The sequence below is a fragment of the Lygodium microphyllum genome, chromosome 9, assembly GCF_053477565.2.
Source record: "Lygodium microphyllum isolate KBCC chromosome 9, Lygodium_microphyllum_v1.1.10, whole genome shotgun sequence".
In the NCBI taxonomy this organism is placed as follows: Eukaryota; Viridiplantae; Streptophyta; class Polypodiopsida; order Schizaeales; family Lygodiaceae; genus Lygodium; species Lygodium microphyllum.
In genome coordinates this window covers 113,664,940-113,680,090 of record NC_141143.1, presented here as the reverse complement: position 1 = coordinate 113,680,090, position 15,151 = coordinate 113,664,940, and the positions used below count along the sequence as shown (strand labels likewise).

The window sequence follows — 15,151 nt, the reverse complement described above, 5'->3', positions numbered from 1 at the left end:
AGATTTGGGCACCGATTAAGCTTCATTTGACAGTAAATATACTGCTATAATACAATGGATTGAAGCTCATTTACTTTGTGTATGCATTGGTTCTTGGATCCGAGATGCTTGCCAAAGATTTGAATGATCATACCTATGTATTTGGAGATTGTCAAATGCTTCTTTTTGGTTCCGAAATACTTTTGAGCTTGGATTAGGCTCCACCTTGGTCATCATTCACTGGCATTTGGCTTCAGTTGACATGCTTTGGACCAATATTGTCACTACTTAACATTTAGACTCCTTGCATTTATGCTTTTGTCAGATATGGATGCCACTTGGTTTGCCCATGCTTGATAGTCACTTGGAGCTTTGTCTTTAGATGTATTTGAGCATTTTGGACCTACTGGGCATTACATTTGGTTGTCAGTTACATGCTATTTGAATGCTTTCATGCTTATGCTTTACGAGTCTGAGATAGCTTGGGATTTATGCTCCGGATGTACCATATTGGGATTTGGAATGCCTGATGCTATGTACTCGATGTATTAGAGTGTTTCTTGCTCTATTTGCATCTGACTTTACTTCCAATGGGAGCCTCTTGGTATATTTCGATGGTACACAGAGTCTTACTTACACTTGAGCTTGAGCTTGTGGGACAATTACATGCATTTGCTCTCTTAAGAGCTTTATGTCTGCAATTAGTCTGTAGTGGGCTGATTTGATACGCCTATTGGGGCAAGCACCTATCTTTGTCATAGGTTTTTCAGTTTTGTATGCATCTTCGATGGTTATGCATTGAGCTTCTTGCTCTATCACTTGTGCTTGTGCTTGGTCTCTTCTCTTACCCCAAGACCCATTACATGCATGACTTCTAGACTTATGAGATGTCTCTTTCCTGACAGGTTATTGGTTTGACAATTCTTGGTACCTTCTTGCCCCTTGACACTCACTATTGGATGTATCTTCCTACCTGGCAGTTGTAGTGACGTATGTATCAGTGATTGCTTCACCTTGATACAGGTTTACATACTCCTGTCATTTATTCCAGTAAGATGAAATCTACAGATTTCGAGCACTTCTATGAGGGTAATGCTTACTATTTGATGTTATCTTGGTCATATTTGGTAGATAGGTGGTTCTCTTGGTGATATCCACTCTTTCAATTAGTTTTAACAGTGGTTTTAGTGCATTTTTTGCTAATTATAGTAATATGTAATTTTGCTTTTTTGCTTTGATTTGGGACAGTATGGTTGGTCATCTGAAAGACACAGCTCTCTTTAACATTGCCAAGTTGAATGGTACCAACTACGGGTATTGGAAGTCCTAGATATGGCAAGTTTTGGTGCAGAAGTTGTAGATTAAACCCTTATGTTTCGAGGGTGTTAAACCCGAGGATATGGATGATGATGTTTGGATGGAAGTTGATGAGCTATGCAAGTCTACCATTATCTTGTCACTCTCAGAAGAGGTCCATCATAATGTTGTTGAAGATGAGATTCAGGGTGCATGGGATTTATGGGAGAAGATTTAGGAGCTTTATGTGTAGCAGAGTCCTGCGTTACAGATATATGGGCTGAAGCAGTCAATGGACCTTCGCGTGAAGAAGGGGATATCCCTATCATCTCATTTTAGTCAATTTCATGCTATCATGAAGAATCTTTTATCACAGGGTATTGAGTTCAAAGACAACTTGCACTTATTGTTTCTGCTTGGCACCTTGCTTAAATCATGGGATGCCTTCCGTATTACCATATGCACAAACAAGCTTGATGGGCTGAAAATCAAAGATATTGAGAGTGCTTTATTGATTGAAAAAATCAATAGGAGAAACAATGATGTTTTTCGCTCTTCACATACATTGACCATTAGAGGTGGCAGACATGGCAAGAATGATAATGATCATAAAAGCAAGGACTCTCAAAAGTCCAAATCAAAGTCACGTGGCCGTAGTAAGTCCCATGGATGGAAGTCTGATCTCACTTGTCATTATTGTGGGAAAGAAGGACATATTAGGCCGCAATGCCATAAGATGCACAATGATAAGCGCAAGGAAAAGGAAAAAGAGAAAGTGCAAGAAAAGTCTTTTGAGCACAGTATTGTGCCTACAAAGTCCAGTGTGAAGATAGAAGAGGCTAATTTCATGTAGGCCATTGATTCAAATGAAGATTACATACTTGCAGCTTCTTCGTGCGATGCCTTACAGGTTTTCTGAGATATATTCTATGTATGTGCAGTGTTGGCTTTTGGATTCAGGTGTGTCATTTCATGTGACACCCTGTAGAGATTGGTTTCATACCTATTGTACCATCTCTAGTTCTGTGCGTCTCGGTGATGATAGGTCTTGACATTGTGGGCATTGGAGATGTTAGGCTGCAGTTTCCTTCTGGTAGTTCCTTTGTTTTGCATGATGTATGTCATGTACTTGTGTTGACTCGCAGCCTTATGTCAGCTGGACAGCTTGATAATGCAAGGTATTTTGTGTCTTTTGGAGACTCTACATGGAAGATTACTCGTGGCAAGCTATGCTTGCAAGAGGTGCCAAGTCTGGCAGCCTCTATCCCTTACTTGTATCTGGAGCTACCTTGGATCATGTTTTGTCTGTGGGTTCTATCCCCCATGTATCCCTTTGTCATGCTCATTTGGAGCATATGTCCCTTAAAGGAATGAAAATGCTCCATGATTTGCAGTATCTTTTATCTTTTGACTCTTCACATTTTGATTCTTGTGATCATTGTTTGTATGGCATGCAGACTAGAAATACACATAAAAAGTTTGGTCAGAAATGCATGGGTGATCCCTTGGCTCTTGTGCACCCAGATATATGTGGGCCCATGCCCTGTCAATCACTCAGCGGGGAAAAGTATTTTGTTACTTTCATAGATGATTACTCACATAAGGTTTGGGCTTATCCCATAAAGAGAAAATTCGATGTCTTAGACACATTTCAACGTTGGCTTACATTAGCAGAGAACCAGTCTAGGAAAATGCTAAAATGCCTAAGGTCAAATAATGGGGGTGAGTATGTATCATGTGCTTTTGAGCAGTTTTGTGATGAGCGAGGTATTAAGCGTCAGTTGACCGGCCCTTACACCCCACCCTAGAATAGTATGGCTGAATGCATGAATAGGACCATTTAGGAAAGGGTCCATAGCATGCTTAGCCACAAGCTGGCTTACCGCATTACTTTTGGGCTAAGGCAGTTACTACTGCAGTACATCTCATTAACAGGTCGCCTAGTAGTGGCATTGACTTTCATGTTGCAGAGGAGGTGTGGACAGGCAAGCCCCCCTCTTATGATCATTTGTGTATCTTTGGATGTGAGGCATTTTGCCATGTGCCCAAGGATAAACGCAATAAGCTGGATCCTAAAAGTGTCAAATGCATTTTCATTGGCTATAGAGATGTAGGAGAGATGGGTTACCGTCTATGGATCCACAAGCGCGGAAAGCGATTCACAGCCATGATGTCATCTTTCATGAGGACAAAATGCATATGCAAACTCAGAAAGTAGTTGAGGTACGTAGAGTTATCTTTCAGGAGGAGCCACATGCTCCCGTTCAGCCCCGACCAGCTAGACAGCGTGTAGCATTAACTGATGCTCATGGCCCAGGTGTTAGACATGCTGATATTAGACAGGATATCAGTCAGGCAACAGAGCATGGGTTGAGGCGTTCTACTAGAGATAGATGACCTCTTGACCATTTTGTGCCCTCTATTGATTATGTATTGGTTACAAATGTAGGAAAGCCTCTCACTTATGGCAGCTAGGATACAGGATTCATGGGGTACACTGACTCTGATTATGCAAGACATGTTGATAGTAGGAAGTCCACTTCTAGCTGTGTTCACTTATGTTGGAGGGGCTATCTCTTGGATGTCCAGGGCGCAGAAGTGTATGGATATTTCTACTACAGAGATCGAGTATATTGTAGCCACAAAGGCTTACAAGGAGGCTATCAGGTTAGGCTGTTTGATTGCAGACCTTGGTATGACAGATGTTATGCTTACACTGCATTCGGATTCTATGAGTGCCATTCAGTTGGCCAAGAATTGGCCAAGAATCCGGTCTTCCGTGCAAAGACAAAACATATTGAGGTGAGGTATCACTTCATTCGCGAGGTCATTGAGGACAGGTCTATTAACCTTGTCAAGATTTCGAGTGAGCAAAATCCTGTAGACTTGCTCACGAAGAGCCTCACTACATAGCGCTTTGCCTTCCTTAGGAGATTGATGGGTGTTGGATGAGATGATGTATTTTTCCTCATCCTGTTGTACATGTGTACATATTGTACTGTCTTTTCTTTTATTTTCTCTCTCATTGGGGTAGATTAGCCTTTAAGTGGGAGGTTGTTAGGGGTAAAGGTGCCTCCGCCTAGCCGCCCGTGTATTACTACACTGACAGTACCTGCCATTGCACACTGCAAGTGGCGGGCACCCGTCACAGTCACTTATTCTTTATTGTTTTAGTGACAGTTTGAATAAAGGAAGACCCGGCCACACATTGTGGTTGTTGGAGTTCCCACTTTGAGTTTCACTCTCTCTCTTGCTCTTACTTTCCATCCACCATAGCTCTCACCGCCAAGCTTCTTTCTCCTAGGTTCCACTTCCCTTTCACAGATAAAGTAAATGAGTTGGGGGCTGTTGTAAATGACTGGGACAGGTTGAAATCAGGCATACTATTGTTTATACAACCAAGAGGAGCTCAAGATCAAATCCCCAAGTCATATGGAAGTGCCCAAGCTCAATATCAACTTTCGGGGGGTCTCAATAGACCATAAACAAGTGCCAAGTGGGTGAGGAGCTGTTGTAGATCTCTGTCATGTTAGAAAAAATGTATGTCAACATGGCATGATTGCACCAGCTGTAGATATGGGGCTAGGGGGATGCTAGAAAGGTTGCAAGTGGTGGGTGGGGGGGTCCCTAAGGGGCCAAGGAAGGCCACAAATCAAGCTAAGTAAGCAACCAAGCTCTCCAATGACTGCCACAAGCTCAAACCGTGTTGTGAACCTATCACCTAAAAATTGAGTGAGAGAAGAACTCACATACCTCGTGTCGATGCTGGGAAGCACTTGGGAAGGACGAGCTTTGATACCAATTGAAAGGAGAGAAGGATCAAAGCTTGCTTGGAAGAGCTATGGTGGGAGAGCAAGAGTAAGAAAGAGAGAGAGACCAAATGGGAACTCCAACAGTCACAACATGTGACCGAGCCTTCCTTATTTAAACTGTCACTAAAAGAATAAAGAATAAAGTGACGATGACAGGCGCCCACCACCTACAGTGTGTAGTGGCGGCAACTGTCAGTTTAGTAATACACAGGCAGCTAGGCAGAGGCGCCTTTACCCCCAAAACAAGTTTGTCATTTCAAACTTGGAGCTTAAAGTCTTTCAAGTTTGATAGCTCGTATCTTCATAGTCACATGTAATAATAAGGTCGTCCACACATAACACAATCACTGCAGACTTTTTAATATCCTTATAAACATATAAGTTAGCATCTAAGGCGCATCTATTGATGTTTAAGCCTAAAAAGAGTGTATCTATTTGATGATACCATTCTCTAGGGGGCTTACTATAGCCCATACAATGCCATCTTTAGTTTACAAACTTTATTCTCTAAATGGGGAGCCTCAAACCTTAGTGGCTTAGCCATATACACCTTCTCCTTGAGGTCACCATTTAAGAATGTTTATTTAACATCCATTTGGTAAACTAGCAACTTACGAGTGGGCATTGTAAGTATTGTGTGAATAGTTGTTATTCTTATAATTGAAGAAAATGATTCTTGAAAATCAAATCCTTCAACCTATGAAAATCCATGTGCAACTAAACTTTTCTCAATTTCCATGAGCCTTGTAATTTATCTTCTAGATCCACTTAGTACCAATAATCTTGATCTTTTCTGGTCGATCCACTAGCTCCCAAGTGTCATTCTTCATTATGTTGTCATACACAACTTACATAGCTGTTTTCCATGCTATATCAACAAGCGCTTCTTCCAAGTCTCTTGGCTCCTCAAGCCTTTCTTTACTCCTTTATTCTCTAAGATCTCCTTGGTCCATCTGCCTTTTCCTCACTAATTATAGGCATAGGATTACTATAGTCATAGAGCTACTTTGACCCATCATGGAAATGGCTTTTTTGGTGGTATAATTATAGTTTGATAAACTTTCTCGTCATCATCCGAAGACAATGCTTCCTCTTCCTTGAGGATAGGGATAGCTCGTAGGATAGGTTCATAGTGGACTACTTCTTCGGTGGATGATAAAGTGGAAGAACTTGCATTCTCATCCTTCATTGTATATGAATGCTTCTTGAGTACCACATCACGGCGGCTCATTATGATCTTTTTTGCCTCCTGGTCATACAATTTGTGAGACAATTTATAAGTCTTTTTCTCATCACTATAATCCAAGAAGATACATTTGATGATTTTTGGTTTTAACTTCTTCCTTATATCCCTTGAAATATGTGTATAATATTCAAATCTGAAAGTTAGTGCAAGACATATGGATTATTACTCATATAGTGCCTCATGAGGAGTTTTTCCCTTGAGATCCTTTGTGTAACTCCAATTGAGAATATAGATTGTAGCATTAACATCTTCAACCCAAAACTAGTTAGGCAATCCCTTGCCCTTAGGCATGCACCTTGCCATTTCCACAATGGTGTGATTTCGGTATTCCACAACATCATTTTGCTGAGGTGTATGAAGCATTGTCAATTGATGCTTAATCCCTTGCCCTTGAAAAAGTCTTCAAAGTCCATTGAGTTGAAATCACCACAATCATCTATTTTAACCTTTTTCACACTTTACCCTACTTCATTCTTAATATGTTTTAGTCATTCTTTAAACTTACCAAAATCTTGAGACTTATCACAAAGGAAATACATCCACATCTTCCTTTTGTAGTAGTCATTAATAATCAACATAAAATAAAAATATTCTCCCAAGGCCTGTGTAGGCATTTTATTCCACGACTCAACATGTAAAACTCTAGAGGAGCCTTCGCTATGTTCTTACTTTCTCGTGGAACTACCTTTTTCTATTGCTTTCCCATCATACGAGGTTGACATAGTTTCTTCATTTCACTTATCGCATGTAGATGAGCAACCATACTTTGTTTATGCATCTCCTTTAACTTTACAAATCCAATGTGACCATATCTTTTGTGCCAAAGTTTACATGTGTCTACACTAGTGGTGAGACTAGTGGTGAGTTGTAGGAGCACTTAACTCATACAAGTTGTTCTTTCTTTCTCCTTTGTCAATAACTTTGCTAGCACTGTTATGAATTTATGCACTTGTCTTGGTGAACTTCACTTCATGTGACCAAGATCAGTGATAGAAGCACTATCATGAATTTTCTCTTAATATTTGAAACTTACAAGATATTTATAAGTTTTTTGACTTCACTATTTGTAAAAACAAAGATTGATACTTATACCCTCATTAAGGCATTTTGCATCATTCCCAACTGTCATTGTGATGGATTCTTACAAAGGATGCATAAAATTGTATAAGTCTTTATTGTAGGTTAGATTATGTGATAGGAGGTGGTCATATCCAATACCCATGAGTTAGTGGTAGTTACTTCTTGTGTCAAGGAATACACTTCCTCAATGGTCATTATGAGTAACTCCAACTCTACTTCAGCTTTATTGGATGTCTCCTTTCCTTTTGTTTTTATTAGGATAACATTATTTTAATCTACCTTATTGATACAATAATCTACAATTACATGTCCTTTCTTCTTACAGTAGAATCACTCCTCTTGAAACTTTTTCTTACCACCCTTCTTTTTTCTATCACCATTGGCAAAGGAACTACCTTTGCCTTTTGCTATTACTACCTTTTTAGGCTTTAAGTGGCTACACCTTCTCCAGTAGTAGTGCAATCAATCCATCAAACTTTCATGGAATCTGTAGGCTTGCAGGCTAGCTCCTCACTGGTTTTTTGTATCCCAGTGCTAGCCATTTGGTTGGTGCAAATTCTTGATCCTAGTGATGAATGCTTTAGATATCTCTTCTTCAACAAACTTTTGTGCTACTGGTTTATTCTCTAGGTTTTGAATCCTTGTTTGGTTTCACATTTCATATTGACTCATCAATACATTCCAAGCCTTTGATGCCTTGATTGTATGCTAAATCAAGGTCAAAACACTATGAGAACAACTTGTAAGTAACACAACATATCTATTTTCTTTTATTTTCAAGCTTGCAAAAGATATGCATTTTAAGGATTCATAATACTTAAATTTAATAGGTCAAGGATGGATTGTGATTCTAGGTTAGTCCCCAACACCGTCTCCAAAAGCTCATAAGAATCAAGGATAGTTGTAATTTTAAACATCCACAAAGTGTAGTGTGTACCATCTAACTTACCTTCACAAGGAATTGATGGAAAAATACTTAGTGTTTTAATTGGCAATACAACAATATTACTGCTTAATGCGCTAGATGATATTTCTTCTCTTTTGATGTTGAAGCACTTACCTCTCACATATACTCTTCACTCCTTAGAGTCCTTTGGGCTCTAATACTATGTAAAAAGTTACACGGTGCAACGAATAGAATTTGATCAAGGAGTAGAGAATACACATCAAATATAAAAAGAACACAAACTTCTTTAATTCCAAACAAGCTGATACAAAGATGGCTTTGTCCACTTATGTGTTCCCACCATGAAGCTTAGATAATGATCTAGAAGGTAATTAGGTCGACTTGCCCAACCATATTATGAACCTTGCCTAGTCAGCCAATAACTACTCTAAGAAATACTCTTTTACCATTGGGTTGGGGGCACTGCTCTCGAATCCCCATTAAGGGGGGCTATTATTTCTTGAGATCCCCTAGCTACAGGCTATCTCTATGACTTCCAAACAAAGGTGTGGCTTGGGGGGAGTTACAATTCACACTTGTTAGAGAAAACAAGCTCACTATCAATGCAATGACAATGTATTGAGACTAGGTTTCAATCCTAGGCCAAATGGAGAAAGATTTCCATAATTAGATAGACTAGAGTTCATCCATCACCTTAAGGTTTTGGAGGCTAGATGGCTAGTCCCGATTTGTGGGAAGCTTTGAGTTAAGCACACACTAGCGTGAACAATACTAGGGCAGGCGACCTCTCAGGAAGTGGAGGTAGCACTTGCCCTCACCTAGTTTCTAATTATTTTTGTTAGACAAGTCAAAATAGGTAAACAGAATGGTGGTCTTGGTCTTGATGAAACTCAACATAAAGTTTTAAGCCTAAACTTTACCCTTCTAGAGGGATTGTTTGACAATCAGCTTTGGGCTACTTCATTTGATCAAATAATCTTCAACACTTACATGTTCACTTAAACATTTGGCTCTTGTGAATAAGCTATTACTTCTTAAAGGGAGTGTGCAAGCTTCTAAACCACCTATGATACATTTATTGGTAAAGAACTAGAAACTCATAACCAAGAGTTCTAATTGGGCGCACAAGTCTGGCTTCTCTCTTTGTTTTGTTATATGGTTTAATTAAGGGACCTTTCAAGATAACTTTGTTTTTTTTCAAGTAATTGTTGCTTTATCTCTTGTTGTAGGGCTGGGTGGATATTTGGGACACTTGTACTTTGAGCTTTAAAAGTGCAAAGAAAATCACATCACAATTTAGACGTACATTGGAGAAAAGGAACTAGGTTTAATATGTCTTGGGAGAAGCTCCAACAAAATTGGCCAACCTCTTGTTAAATCGAAGTCCAAACCAGACTTTGACTAAATGGACTTTTAACATGCCTACCTATTAGAAGAAGTACTTTTGCATGGATTCTCTCTTAGTGTGGAGGACAAAAGTCTAGAAGTCTTGGCATGCTACTCCATCACCTAGGCTCAACTTGTTGTGGAGGATTCTAATGAATAGTTTACATGTAAAATTGAAGCTACATAGAAGAATATCTCATCTTTATACCCTTATGTGAGCAAGAGGAAGATGCGATACATCTGTTTTGGATGTGCACTTAGGTCAACAAACCGTTACGCTCTAACCTTCTGAAAGGTTATGAGTGTTGATGGTTTATCATTAGCTTTTGGAGTCAAACATGCTTTGTTGCAAGATCAAGGCCGATATTGTTTGTTATGCTCTGTAGCTCTTATGAATTGCTTGAAAGATACCAATTTTGGATTTGCAATAAAAATGCTTAAGATGGCTATGTAAGTTAGCCTATTTGGTATTTTGTCTTTTCCTTTGGAAGTTGAAAATTTTTGTTAAAATTAAAAAATATATCTTTTGTATTTCATAAAAAACTTTGCAATATATGGCTTAAAAACACTAAGTGCATATATACATGGTAATGGCTGTGAAACACTATAATATGTTCTCTCTCTCTCTCTCTCTCTCTCTCTCTCTCTCTCTCTCTCTCTCTCTCTCTCTCTCTCTCTCTCTCTCTCTCATTTACATATGCATACACAACAAAATTTATATCGATGTGAATACCTCTATCCCTTTATATGTTAGGGTCATGTCACACCTAGCTCAGATAATACTATGTGGGAGTCTTATAAGTAAAGTAAACGTTGAAAATAAGCGTACCTTTACGTGGAAAGTCTAGTAAGACTTCAAGTGTGACACTACCCTTAAAATCTCAATATTTGTAACGTTTGAATACAAAGGTAATTAACTTTAAATATTATACCTCGACAGTTTGGAAACTTTGATTTTGTGGTGGGCAAGGAGTGGTACCTATGAAGGGGATGAGGCGTTGGGATTGGAGGAGAGCGTGGGAGCAATAAACGACGCTGGCGTGGGCGGGGGTGGTCCAGAGAGTCACTCTGGGCAGGCCCACGCGGTCGGCCACCGCCTGCACCCACGCGCACAGCGTGTCCGACACGATGCAGGCCACGGGGGACGCTGACGTGGCCATGATCCCCCGCAGGGCCTCCTCCAGTGGCCCTCTCATCTTCTCGTCCACGGACTCCGTGAACTCCCTCACGCTCTCGCTCAGCCGCCCGTGGCCGGCCGGCAGCCCGTCCGGGACCAGCACGAACCGTAGATTCGGTGCCGCATCCGACGGCCAGGCGCCGCCGCTGCCATTGGCCAGGATGCGCTCCTGGTTGTGGTGCGTGTTGATGAAGGTGACGTGGATGTCTGGCGAGCGTTGGATGAGCCGCCGCGCCAGCTCCATCATGGGGTTGATATGCCCCTGGGTGGGGTAAGGGAACAGGACTAGATGGACTGTTGAAGAAGAAGAAGGGGAGGCAGCCATGCTTGCTCTAATCCCCTTGGCAAGGCTCATGCAACGATCGACAAGACCTCCCGACAATATCAATATGCTTCCACGCCCAATGACGTCGTCACATGAATATGATTCCATGTCGTCATAAAAGAATCTGGACACCATATTTGTACTCTAAACAAATTCCCAAACAGCACCTGGTTTTACGCAACTTGAGAAAACCGCCATGTGCCCTCCTCTCCTATTTCAAACAACCATGTCCTAACCCATTTTTCCACTCAACCTTCTAATATTAAATCCTCCCTATAGCAATGCGCTATGGTTTTTCTAAAGCCTCTTGTGCTTCTCGCTCTCCAAATAATTATAGCATTCAATCCAACATTTTTAACTCGGATGAGTATTCACATTTCGGGTGAACCTTTACCATCAAAGAGATTCCTAATGAGATAAAGCTTATAACAATACGGGCGATTTCTTGTCTTCCATCATCCATGTTCCAACTTTACAAACAAAATGTTTGTCTTCTTGTGCAACTTTAGTGACAACATGATCTCTGTTCGATAAATATCCATCACAAGTTATGGCTACAATGGTTGAATCTTGATTAGGGTAAAGAATAGACGATGCACTTTTATGGTAAGAGTTTAAAAAGGACAAAGAATGCATAAAGTACTTAGATACAACTTTAAACAAGTGGATACATTCTTGAAAATGCTTTAATTTGTCAATTCTTATATTTGAAATGACTCTGAACTAATAAATGAGTGATTTTCTTTTTGAAATGGTTAGATAAAACAAGCCATTGTGAACGGATGGGCTTTAATGAATTTGATGAGCTTTGAGAGCATGTTATTGCCTTTTTTTTAAAAAAAATTGGATGTGCCTTACTTTCTTATTTATCTCTCCTTCACATGATGCTATGCCTTAGATGATAGAGTTGCATTGCTTAACTGCATTTTCCTTTGTCAAGTCTGCATTATGTTACTTGAACAATGCCAGAGAGGCACTATAAAACTTAAATAAAGCTACGTTGATATAAAAATAAAACGAATTTGGGCCTTCCTCCCATGACATGCAATAATTGAAGTAACATCCCAATACATATTCAACAACTTCTTTTGTATGCAAAACTTTGGTGCTCTTGCCGCTCGTTGAATGTTCTAGTAAGTCACCTCACTCCCATTCTAACTTTCGGTACCTAGTATGCTATCTTATTTGCATATAGCCAAAATAATTTGAATTATTTTTTTAAGAGGACATTTTACAAAGCTATTCTCAATATGATCCTATACATAGACTTTGCTTTGGTTCTAATTAAAAGTATTACCATAATCAAGTTGGATCTTAACAATGCCAGTGTCAAGATTAGGTTCCGACTTTATTCTTTTTGTAATGACCAAGTCTATCATGGAATTGAGTGGGACTTCATTTTACTTACAGTGTACAAGATAGATTTTGGATAAATATTTTGTATGATGATAATTCATAATCCATTCACAATGCGTTTAAATTTGTGTTTAACCTCATGTCCAGTAGGGAGACAATATATACCTTTAAACACACCTACAAATGTAAAAAATGATCAATATACATGCTCTTTCGAATGATGTTGGGGGTAAAGGTGCCTCTGCCTAGCCGCCCGTGTATTACTACACTGATAGTACCCACCATTGCACACTGCAAGTGGCGGGCACCCGTCACCATCACTTTATTCTTTATTCTTTTAGTGACAGTTTGAATAAAGGAAGGCCTAGTCACACATTGTGACTGTTGGAGTTCCCATTTGTGTATCTCTCTCTTCTTGCTCTTGCTTTCTGGCCATAGCTCACCTCCAAGCAAGCTTCGATCCTTCTCACCTTTCAATTGGTATCAGAGTGAGGCTTCCTGACTTCCCAAGCTTGGTTCGTGGCATTCTTAGCTCCCATTCAAATACCTATAGCATTGGGTCTCCTTCCCAGCAGCCATATCCAACCTTCCCAAGCTCCCGTCACTCCACGGCTTCCCAAGCACCCTCAGGGCATTACTATAGAGGTATTGAAATGTTCTTTTAGTGCTTGGGAAGCCGTGGAGTGACGGGAGCTTGGGAAGGTCGGACTATTGAGGCACCCTCAGGGCATTACTATAGAGGTATTGAAATGTTCTTTTAGTGCTTTTATTCAATTCTTAAGTTGCAATCAATCAGGGAAGCCATAGCTCAAACCCTTGGAGCTTGGATCTTGCTCCCACTTGCATTTAAGCACTTGTGTGCCTCCTTGGGCACCCCTTGGAGCTTCCTTACCATCCTGACCAACACAACAATAGTAGTAGAAGACCTCAGCAGATCAACATGATTTGCGCCTAATCTAGAGGCTCCTTGGACAGCTCATCTCCCACTTGTTGAAGGTCATGCCCTGCTCCTAGATCAATTTGGCATCCTTGGCATTGATGCTTGATATGATTTGAAGCCTCCCAAGCCTTGGACATTGATCTGAGGTCCTGTAGCACTGTTTTGAAATAGTTTACATCAACCTACAAACATTAAATGTCAATGCTACACTAGCAGTTGATGCCTATGCTTCTTTGGTCCTTCCTAGTTAAGCGGTTTGATACCTATTGATGACCGACCATTTGGGGATGCAAGGCACATGTTATGCCATCATTTTGGACTGATCTTCTTGCTAAAAATACTCAATTTTGAACAATAAATCACTATTGTACCACAGTGGGTTAAAGCCTATTACCTCATGTTTGGTTATGCCTATTGGCTTCGGGCTATGTCTTTGGGATATACAATGAAGTATTGACCTTCGGGGTACGACATCGAGCTTGTCTTTGGTTCCAAATCTTTATTTGCACTTGAGCTCAGATTTGGAATGCATTTGATCCTCTGTCTTGGATGTACATATGGCATGCATGTTACTTATGTCTGACCGGTCTTCACATGCTTGGCCTATGCCACTACTACATGCTCGTTACATTGTTTGGATTCGATTGTTACTAGTGCCTTGTCTTGGCTTGCATCTAGCTTCCTAGAACTTACTTGGGATATTTCTTGGCTTGCTAGAGTTGTATTTCGGATACAATTGATGTCTATGGATGCTATACTTGGAGGCTACAGAGCCTATATGCTCGTGATGTCTTATTGATGTCTAGTCTTGGATCTTTCGTCACTTGTGCTCTCATATGCCTTTCTTGAGCTTCTTGGCTTGATCCATATGGCTTTTGTGCCAATGGGAGCATCATTGGATGTTTAACAGACATTGAGCAAGTGGTTTATGCTATTGAGCTTTGAGTCTTCTGAGACTAGGATCTTCTTCACTTGGATGTTGCATGGTTGATATGTCGTGGTCCGCATACATGTACTTGGGCTGATTTGGGCTTCGCACTTACTGAGCATACACCTCTTTGTGTCAAGTCCTGCCAGTGTTGTGTACACTTTATCCTATGTATGGATTGATGTGGAATTTTCATGCTGAATCATCCTAATTTTATGTACTTTTGATGGTACTTGGTGGGTAGCATCATTAGCTATCAATTCTAGTCATTTTGCCTTGGTTCTAGTGGTAATTTGGCTGTTTACAACAGAAAATAGCAAGCAGTTTTGAACTGTCTACATTGTTTTGGATTGCATTATGGGTTCTTCTTCCACTGATAGTACTATCTTCAACATCACTAAGCTTGATGGCACGAATTATGTCTATTGGAAGAGCCAAGTTTGGTAGGTATTGGTGCAGAAATCGCAGATAAAGCCACTAAGGATGCATGGCAAGCAACCTGAGACTATGATTGATGGCGAATGGGATGAACTTAATGAGTTATGCAAGTCCACCCTCATCTTGTCTCTCACTGAACAGGTGCATTACAATGTGTTTTTGAGGAAGCATAGAGTGTTGGGCAACTTTGGGATAAAATTAAAAACCTCTATAACAAGAAAATTCCAGCAAGTCAGATGTATTGGCTGAAGCAGGTTATCGACCTGTGTATGAAGGAAAAT

General features: G+C 40.2%; 1 protein-coding gene across 1 annotated transcript in view; it reads right to left on the bottom strand.

Annotated features, from left to right (window-relative positions):
- LOC148031441 (UDP-glycosyltransferase 85A2-like) overlaps positions 1-11,331 on the bottom strand; it is a 34,373-nt gene extending 23,042 nt beyond the window's left edge. The window contains exon 1 of the mRNA XM_087684980.1: positions 10,686-11,331. Coding sequence (XP_087541106.1) covers positions 10,686-11,316 — 631 coding nt within the window. The 5' untranslated portion in view covers positions 11,317-11,331. The remainder of the gene's footprint in view (positions 1-10,685) is intronic.
- Positions 11,332-15,151: the final 3,820 nt, after the last annotated feature.